At 40.9% G+C, this 10,144-nt stretch overlaps 1 protein-coding gene and 1 pseudogene across 2 annotated transcripts in view; both read right to left on the bottom strand.

Annotated features, from left to right (window-relative positions):
• The window catches only part of Kiaa1407 (KIAA1407 ortholog), a 69,404-nt gene extending 59,376 nt beyond the window's left edge, over window positions 1-10,028 (bottom strand). For both annotated transcript variants that reach the window (XR_001175539.1, XM_013028591.1), the window contains exons 1-3: window positions 9,908-10,028; window positions 7,390-7,428; window positions 452-593 (exon numbers count right to left, since the gene is read on the bottom strand). Coding sequence is in view for 1 of the 2 variants with exons in the window: in XM_013028591.1 (XP_012884045.1) it covers window positions 452-593; window positions 7,390-7,428; window positions 9,908-9,997 (271 nt within the window). In the remaining variant the exon portion in view is untranslated. The remainder of the gene's footprint in view (window positions 1-451; window positions 594-7,389; window positions 7,429-9,907) is intronic.
• Window positions 2,166-4,705, bottom strand: LOC105994866 (annotated as a pseudogene).
• Window positions 10,029-10,144: the final 116 nt, after the last annotated feature.

Genomic DNA, 10,144 nt, shown 5'->3' on the forward strand with positions numbered 1-10,144 from the left:
AATATCCTACTGTGATTCCCTCAGTAGTTTCTCCTTCATTGTCTTCTTGGCTGGTTCTTCTAGATCCTTTGACTCTCTAAATGGTAGAGTTCCTCAGATAATCAGTAACTAAAATACTAAATTCTAAAGCAATGAACTAGAGGTTTGTGGGTGAGGTAGAAATAATCTAGTTTTGGAGTTTCTTCCTAACAAATAAAAGGTCACATTATCAGCATAATATCAGATCAAATTAACATGCCACCACATGTGCTAAAGACATATCTCATACAACCCCTATCAATTAACTACTTCTACAGCCTCTAGATGTAGGTAGGTCTTTAGGTTCAGGAAATGTAGAAAGTAGCAAAAATTAAAAACAAGAAAAATAAGAAAAGCTTCTATTCTATACTTTGAAATGCACTATGAACTGTGCCTTAAGAACAGCTAACATCACAGGAAAAAATCCCCTTACCTTCTGTATAGACTTCATCATACTCCTTTATTTGCTCAGATGTTTCCAAATCCATCATTTGGCTCCAAAACCTTCCTGGTAAATCAGAATTTCTGGCACAAAATGCATTTGAAACTGCAAACTCTGAGGCTTTCTTCACTCTCTTTAGTAGGAGAGAAAAAAATCATTAAGATGATAAAAAACCTTGGTGAGGATTACAGGGTGTTTTTCCTATTCAATAATCTGACTTTTGAACAACTACTAAGCTTCTTTCATTTTCTTTTCATTTTTCTCATGTTTTGAGGGAAGTCAACACCAAATTATTTTTTACTTTCACAGGTAGTACCAAATTAATTATGATATTTCACTAAGTTATAACAGGTTTTTTGCAATGTTTATGATTAAGTTATTTAAGTTTTAGATAACATATGTTTAGATCATTAGCAATGAGATCCTGAAGTGTGGATATTTTATTAGTTTTCTTGCCACTAGGATTTGCATAGGAGTATGAATCAGAGAGTGAATAGCAATTTCTCAAATTACTACTCCTGAGAGGAACCTCCCATCATATATTAGCTAAGTACAGTTTCAATAATAATTTAAAGAAGCAATCACTGTCCAAGTAGTCATTTAGAATGTCCTCATGCAACCACGAGAATTTAGAAATAACATAACTAAATCCACAAGATAGGAAAAGGGAATTGTGAAGGTGGGGAAAATGATCTTGAAATCTTGATTTATCAGCTTAATACAGAAAACACTTAATTACAACTAAGCCTCTGGCATTTTCCCTCCCCATAAACTTGTTTTCTCATATGATCAGAGCCCCTAGTCCTGCAAATTAGGTAGTGCCTTTGTTTTAATCCTTCAGAAGGAAACCTGTGGTCTTTTTTCTCAATCGTAAGTTGTTCTCTCGTTCTTTCCCCCTTTCATCTTTCTCCCTTTCTCCCATCTTCCCTTCTTCCACATGTTAGGAAATCTGCTGACTCTACTGTCAAAATGTATTACAGTAACTGTGTCAACATTTTATTCTTTCATCAAGTCCTAACTGAAGGCTAGTTCCAGCTTTGTCATGGTCATTAAGAGAAAAGGGAATGTAAAAATTTGTTCTTTTGGGCTGGAAAGTTGGTTCAGTGGTAGAGTGCTTGCCTTGCATGCATGAGGCCCTGAGTTCAATTCCTCAGCACCACATAAGCAGAAAAAGCCAGAAATGGCGCTATGGCTCGAGTGCTAGAGCACTAGCCTTGAGCTGAAGAGCTGAGGGACGGTGCCCAGGCCCCATGACCGGCCAAAACAAACAAAATTTGTTCTTTTTTTTTAAGCTTGGGTTTTATACAATAGAATGTTTTCTAGAAGATGCTTCTCGTTTTAATAAAGTTTTGCAAAGCTCTTTGAGTTATAGCTGCAATCCACCCACAGTCATTTCTTAATGAGATAAGAGGATCATATAGCACCACATGTGTGGTGCCTAGTATGGACACGGACTCAAGATTTCCCCAGCTACTACTTCTCTGAAGGTTGGTACCACTGGGAATGCCAGCTGCTGCACAAGATCAGTGAAGAATTCAAACTGAGGCAGGAGAGAGTCTGGCATTTTCCATAAGAGTTTTAGGGGAAAAGCCACCCCACAGAATGCAAAACATTTGTAACTTGTTCCTCCCAGCTCCTACTCCAGGACCTCAGGACCAGCTGACTGGACCCCCTTGGTTCCTTCAAACAAGACAATATTCAAGGCCACATACACTTACTTCCTGTGCCATGACAGGCCTATTATCATGCTGCTCTGAACAAGACAAAGTACCCCCAACTGGAGAGCATCAAGGAGGGTTAAGGATACCCATGGCAGCCTAGCTAGCAGCTTGAGCTCTCTGAAAGTCCCTTACTTCCTGAGGGGTCCGCAAGTATTGCTCTATCTCACTAACAGAAATGTTTTCATCTCCAGTCACTGTGGAGACAGGGGATGTGCTATGGATCCGTTTTGGGGGCTTCAACATGCAGGGTGGGAGAAGGGCAGGACTGGCTGGTCGCTTCCCTTTGGGCACATCTAAGGAATTGTCCCCCACTTCTTCCTGTTCTTGCCCTTGTCCCTGAAGCTCCTCCTGGGACTCCACTTCTGCTGTCCCATCTCGAAAGGCCACGCAGATTAGCAGGTTTTGGTGTTGGAGAAGGTCATCAATGTGCTTAACCACAGATAGCTTGTCAAGTTTCAGAATCTGCAACCAGGCCAGCTGCTCAGCCATCTGCAGCAGCACGGCCAGCAGTTCCTGCAAGCGGGAAGCAGCAGGGTAGGGCAGGCCCACATTTGCCAGTTTACAAAATGGGGCAAGGGAACACATTAGCCAATGTGAAGGCTGCAGAGACTGCCATGCTAGAAAAGCAGCTGCAGTGATGATAGGCAAAGGATGCCAACCGGTCACCAGCCATGTTTCATTGGCCAGCTCTCCCAGCTGCAGTGTTCGAGACAGCATCTTGTCTTTGTCTTCCACATATTTGGCTGGCATAGATGAAGCTGCTGCAGTATGTCTTCACCAAGTCTGCCAAGCACAGAGATGGCACATCTAACCTCAGAAGCTCTACTATCTGCATGTAGGTGCCGGAAAACATATTCAGGTCTGCATATAACAGGGTGCAAATGGTTCTCATGGTAAGGGGCCAGTCATGCTGCCGGGAGGTGATTAAAACACAGCAGCCCACCAACACCTCCTTTTTCTGCAGCCCAGCAGCACAGATGCCAGAGTGCCTGTATGCCTTTTGGTAATTGGCAATTGCTGTGTCCTCAAACGTTGGTGGTATCTAAAGGACTGGACAAAGGTCTCTCACTCGGTGAAGACCTTGTTGTTGGCTGCAACTAATTTGCTCATTTTCCTTTGAGAATATGTTATTTCTCGGAGGTTGCCTTCATCAGTATAGGTAGTGGTTAGGGTCCCCTCGGTGACCATGCAGCCGCAGTCAGAGCACACAAGCTGGCTCTGCAAAGAGTGTGAGTCTTCCATGAGCTCAGTGGAGTAAAATCCAGGCAGGGCCTCCGTTCAACATCACCACTACCTGCCCAGCACCAAGGAAGTCTCTGCTTGCCTATTCCTACTTCCCCAACAGGACTGAAAATTTGTTCTTAAAAAGTATATTTTACCCTGGCACTGGTGACTCACACCTGTAATCCTAGCTACTCATGAGGATGAGATCTGATGATCGTGTTTGAAGCCAGCCCAGGTAGAAGAAAAAGCTAAAAGTAGAACTGTGACTTTGCTCAAGGCAAAAATATCTCAGGATAGTGCCCAGGCCCTGAGTTCAAGCCCCAAGATGGACTGGGACATACACACACACACACACACACACACACAGAATGTGTTTTTAGTTGCTTATTGCCATGTGAGCTATAAGCAACTCAAGTACAATTAGTTCTAAAGCAAGTGAGACTTAGAAAACCAATCACTTTCCAAAGTTCATTATTCAGTAACGATATTATGATCTGATATGTGCTGCTCATATCACCAGACAGCAAAAACAGAGGCCACAAAAGTGGCCAAGAGATACAAAAGACCAAGAGATACAAAATATTTCTTCACATACTTTCATGTGAATATAGTCACATAAGCAAAAAAAAAAAACAACAAGTGCTTAATGCTTCATGAATAAATGTATACACAGATGCCAAAGAACTCCAAGGGAAATAGGATGGGATTAAGTGATTAAGGTAGGTAAGGAGGATCGTTCAATGAAGGGGATCTCAAGCTGAGCTGTAGGGAAGGATGCGTACTTCCCTCTAGAAAAAGACAGGTTCTGTAGACTGAGAAACCAGCATGCATCCAAAGAAAGGAAGCATCTATTTGATAGAGGAGATTGGCCTGGGAGGAGGAGTCACACAGGGCATTAATACTATTTCATATAAGTAGATATTATAGTTTGACTAATGGAAGACCTTAAATGCCCATCTGGAATTTAGTTTCATCTAATGATACACAGAATCACCCTAAGCTCATGTATAGAGTACAGAGTTCTCAGAATGTTTAGAAAGTTTAATAAAGAAGCAGATTATGCAGGAACAAGATGAATTGGTCTCTCAAATCAAGATGAAACAAATTTACATCATGAACTGTTGTGATCAGTACCAGCCAAGCATGTGCCTGATTCTAAGGGATTTCAACACCCCTGAAGATTTCCTTAATCGTAATCCAACAGCCTTCCCTACAATTTCACTTTAGGAATCCACTGACAAGTCACCTGGATGATATGCAGACGTTTTTCATCCCTCAATTTAAACTCTATTGCTTCCATTCCAACATCTATCTTGTATCCATCTCCTTGTTTCAATCCTTACGCTGCATCACTAATGTTGGACTTAACAAAGTCTTCCAGTCACTATGCGTTATTTTGTCTTCTGAATCTATGAATCTTGTAGAGGACTCCCCTCTGTTCCCACTCAGTATGGATGTCTAGCTGCTATCTTACATTATTCTCAAATTCCTGTTCCTTTCACAATAAAAACCTCAAGCCTGAATCAATCTAAATGGGCAATTTTTGGTACCATGAAAAATGATGATTACCTACGTCAGCTAGGTCCTTTATTGAAGACAGCCCTTCTCAATTTTCCTTTCCATGCACCATCCTCTTAGCCTTTTTTCAAAGAATAGCTGAGTGGACTGGAAGGGATCTGGCCCAAGGTTCTCATTGTTTAGAGTACATCCAGAGTTGGGATATATTAGGAAACAAAATCCTGAAAGAAGATGGAGAAGAGAACAGAGAGATAGTAGGGGAAGCAGGAGAAAACAGAGCCGCAAAAAAGAAAATGGAGAAGGTTTATAGAAGAAAAAGATTCAGTCAGGGAGTCATTTAAAACAACAGTTTCTATGGAATGGAAACTGAAAGAAAATAGATGCTTTGTGGGGGTGGTACTGGGGGTTGAATGAACTAATAAATAAAAACTGAAGAAAAATAATTCTGGGCAACAGAGAATAATAAGGTCCAGATTACATGTCTGAAGACATTATATAAGAAAATAAAATCATTCATCAATTAGAAAGAACATCGGGTCAAATCAGAACTAATTGATTTTTTTCAAGATGGAAGATTTGAGAGCATAATGAAGATAAAGCCACTGAAGGAGCTTTAGAAAATTTTTAAAAAAGAAATGATAAATGTCTGAATCAAGTAGCTAGAAGAAAGTACTATAGACAAGACAGAGCAGAATTTTATCTTCCTGTTTCTGTAAACTCTTCAAATCTATAGTAACTTAGTCCATAGCTAGTTACTATAACTCCACAGGGCCCCAGTATGATACTTAACAGTACTGAACAACCTGGAATTACTAGATATTGAGTACTCTTCTCAAGACCAGCATATGTCATGTGGATCTATTTTGGTTGTCTTCTGAGTCAGGCCTTCTGTACTATCCTAGAGGCCTTCTTTGGCCTTGTCTACATTAATGCTGCCTACTACATGCTTCCATTCTATCTTTAATTCTATCAGCTTTCAATAAATTATTTATGCCCCACTGAACTATAAACTATAAACTCTTGAAGGGAGAGGACTGTACTTTCCCTGTGTCCTGCTTTTATCTCTAGTGTTCTAAATAGCGTGCTAGTACTTAGTACACACTTAATAAATAACAGACAAATGGAGCCAGGTGCTGGGGGCTCATATCTGCTTAGGAGGCTGAGATCTGAGGTTCAAAGCCAGCCTGGGCAAGAAAGTCTCTGAGACACTTATCTCAAATCAACCACTTAAAAAAAAGAAACCCACCAAACACACACACACACACACACACACACACACACACAAACAACAAAAATGGAGCTATGGCTCAAGTGGTAGAGCAATAGTCTTGAGCAAAATAAATCTCAGGGACAGTGCCCAGGTCCATGAGTTCACCATGAGTTCAAGCACACACACACACACACACACACACACACACACACACACACACACACACCCCACACAAATGAATAATTGTCTAATAATTACTATATCAGACCTAGCTTTTATAGTAATTATAATGCTTGCCAATTTAGATAAGTAATAATAATATATCTTTCCTTAGGTAGAAGTATATTTTCTTAGGAAAATGTTGCATGACTTGAAACTATGCAATGAATGAACTATAACAGGTTGCAAAATTGACACCCAAGAGGCATGCTCCAGAAGTGGTTTAAAGGCACTTTTAACATATCTGGACTCAAAAATATACATTTCAGGGCTGGGAAGGTGGCTTAGTGGTAGAGTGCTTGCCTCGCATGCACGAGGCCCTGGGTTCGATTCCTCAGCACCACATAAGCAGAAAAAGCCGGAAGTGGTGCTGTGGCTCCAGTGGTAGAGCACTAGCCTTGAGCTGAAGAGCTGAGGGACAGCGCCCAGGCCCAGAGTTCAGGCCCCATGACTGGCAAAAAAAAAAAAAAAAGAGAGAGAGAGAGAGAAATATATACATTTCAGGACTGAAAGAGATCTCAGAGTTTACCTAGCCCAAACACCTCTGGAATGCTCAAATATATTATTAGCTTAGTGCTAAAAGGTATTTAATAGTCCATTTGAATACGGCCAGTGACAGAAAATGCTCACTCCAGTTTTGGATTTCTGTAGACATTAGACAATTCTTGTGATGCACATATATCTTTTTCTCACTGGTCCTTGTATCAGAGTAAGTATAGTACAGTCTTTCTAGCATCTGAAGACTACCACTCTTTTATCCACTGACTGCTTCCCTGATACTTTAATCCTCCTCATGTAAGACTCATAGCATTGAAAATAATGGATCTACACACTTGTTTTTTTTTCATTCATATTAAATGATTTGAGAAAAGCCAAAAAACAATGAAAAAATATTAAGAAGTGTAACACTGAGGCAACATACATAATCTCATGGCGATAAAAACTGCAAAGTGTATTGGAGAGCTGTCAGCACTTCTTTTTCATCCATCAGCCTGACTCTGATTTTCCTTTCTATCTTAATTTTGAAATACCCTTACCTTCATCCAGTGTTCCACATTGTCAGGGTCAAAAGCGGGCTGCAGAAAATATATACACAATATTAATACATAGCATCATCTTCCTAAACTTTGCCATTTAATCTATCCTTCTGATTAATGCATGCAGGGGAAAATTATTCTTTCTTCTTTCCTAAGACCATTTCATAAGGAAGTTCAGCACTGATTTGCAATAAAAGAACACAGAAATCACAGTACAGGAAGAAACAGACAAAACTTTCTCTTGGACATTGTTTCTATTTTATGTCTAAGCTTACCTGAAATTGTACTTTAATTGGTCTGGAGTAGGGCCCAGGCATCAGTGTTTTATTTAAAGCTCACCAGGGTTTCAAGTCAAGATTTAAAAGTGCTAGAGGGCTGGGAAGGTGGCTCAGTGGTAGAGTGCTTCCCTTGCATGAGGCCCTGGGTTCAATTCCTCAGTATCACAAAAGCAGAAAAAGCCAGAAGTGGCACTGTGGCTCAACTGGTAGGTAGGATGCTAACTTTAGCTGAAGAGTGCCCAAACCCAGGGTTCAGGCCCCATGACCAACCAAATAAATAAAAAAATAAAACGTTTTTTAAATGCTAGATACAAAACTCGTCAAACAAAAGCGGGGTACTGGTGCTCACGCCTGTAATCTAGCTACTTAGGAGGGTGAGATCTGAGGATCGAGGGTCAAAGCCAGCCCCAGCAGGAAAACCCAGCAGGAAAAGTGGTTTATCTCCAATAAACCACTCAGAAAACCAGAAGTGGTGCTGTGGATCAAGTGGTAGAGCATTAGCCTTGTGCTGAGTTCAAGCCGGACGATTGGGGGGCAGGGGAAAGAATCCCAAACAAGCCATGCTATCCAAGTAATTTCCTGCATAGAGAAAGGTGTATTCCTCTTTTCCCTCTTTTCAGGATTAGACTGTAGCCACAGGCGTTCCTATTTTAGCTATATTGTAGATATGGTTTGGTGCACAGAACCAAACATTGGGACAGTACCAAAAAGAAAATGAGGTAGAAAACAAATTAATTTCCACCCAGATCAGTCAGCTATTAATTGAACTAAAAAAATCAGACAATTAGGATGACTTTTTTTTCTACCCCCTAAAACTCTCAGAAGCTTGCAGAAATTCTCTCTACTTAATTGCTTAACAAATGGAGGTATTTGCTTTGCTAAATATTCAGATGGGTTTTTTAAATCAGGAGAGATCTAAACTTGTATACTGACACATGGAGGTGGGGAAAAAAAATAATACTCTTTCACTTTCCTAACACTTCAGCCTCAAAGGACCCTACTGATTAGTACAGCTGAACCAATGAATAGTTTTGACACTGCAACAAAGAGTGCGCTGATCTTTAAGGAGCTATCTGGTTTTGCTTTCTAAAAAAAACTTCTAAAAATAACAATTAGCACTATTTACAAAAAGAAAAAAGCTCACTCTTTTTGGAGTCCTAAGAAATTATCCTACATTAAAAAATATTTTATCATCAAGTCTATATTCAAAGATATTAGGATCCCATCTGTTATGTAATTGATACTTTGGTAAAAGCTTCCTCAGTTTCCAAGTCTCCACAATGTTCTAGTCCGTACCCTCTAGTATCTGGGACAAGGTATTCACTAAGTGGAATAAGTTCAGTGCACTTAGTTGCTATATTTAGGACAAGCCACAAGCATACTTGCCTGAGGTCCTCACAAAGGGCCACAAACCAATAAAGTTTTTGTTGTTTTAGGAAAATGTAACTGAAGGGTGTTAACAGGTGGTGAAACTGCACTGGAAATGAAAGAGGAAGGGAAAAAAAGCAAAGAAGCCTCTCCCATTTTAGTACTCTCATTCATTTTTACTTGTAAAAAGGTACTCACACCATGTGACTGTGATTCTGCATGTCACTTATGTATGCTTCAGTTAAAATTGGGTTATTAGTGGCTTTTTCTTTTTTGTCTTCAGGAATTAAGTGTAACCAAAGAGGTAACAGATAGAAAGGGGATCTATTTTTTAATGTTGGTAGAATTTAAACATTCCCATAGGAATCACGCAGTGATATATTCAATATCCACGGGGATCCATGAGTTCATATTAAATATGTAAATACTTAAAATATGTAAAGATGTAAAGATGATGGAGTTGGGATATAGGCAGAACATTCAATGCACTTATCTCACTCTAAATATTAGTGATCTCAGATTTACGAGAGAGACAGAGACAGACAGATTGGACAAATTAGGCAGACAGGCAGGCAAATATTTATGGGAGAAGTTTCCTAACATTGGCGCTGATGGGCACTGCACACCTCTTGGTTTGAAAAGATAAGCCATTCTTCCATAATGCTGCCCACCAAAGCCGTGGGGTACCCGGCTCTTACAATAGAAGTCCTGACATCACTTTCCTGGAAGCAATGTAGAATTGGGGCAGTAAAGGCCAGGTAAGGATGCCCCTGGGGGAAGAGGGAGGAAGCAGCGGAGGGCCCGCGGCTGGCTTCGGGCTGGGCAGCGTCGGGTGCCAGTCTCTGCCCCCCAAAGCTCCGATCTGGGATCACCTTGGGATTGAAAGGCCTTGTGAGCCGCTTCCAGCGACTCAGCTCCATCTTCTTCTTTGAGGTGTACCTTTCCTGGGGCGCCAACAGCATTTTCTAGGTTCAGGCCCGTACCTCGGCGGAACTTGCCACAACCGCGGCTCCTCGGCCGGAGTTCTTTGCAGGAGCACTGGGAGTTGTAGTTCTTCAACCTACAGGGACGGCAGGTGTCTGACGCCGCCGAACCACATCTCCCAAGAG

Source organism: Dipodomys ordii, unplaced genomic scaffold, assembly GCF_000151885.1.
Source record: "Dipodomys ordii isolate 6190 unplaced genomic scaffold, Dord_2.0 Scaffold111, whole genome shotgun sequence".
Taxonomy (NCBI): domain Eukaryota; kingdom Metazoa; phylum Chordata; class Mammalia; order Rodentia; family Heteromyidae; genus Dipodomys; species Dipodomys ordii.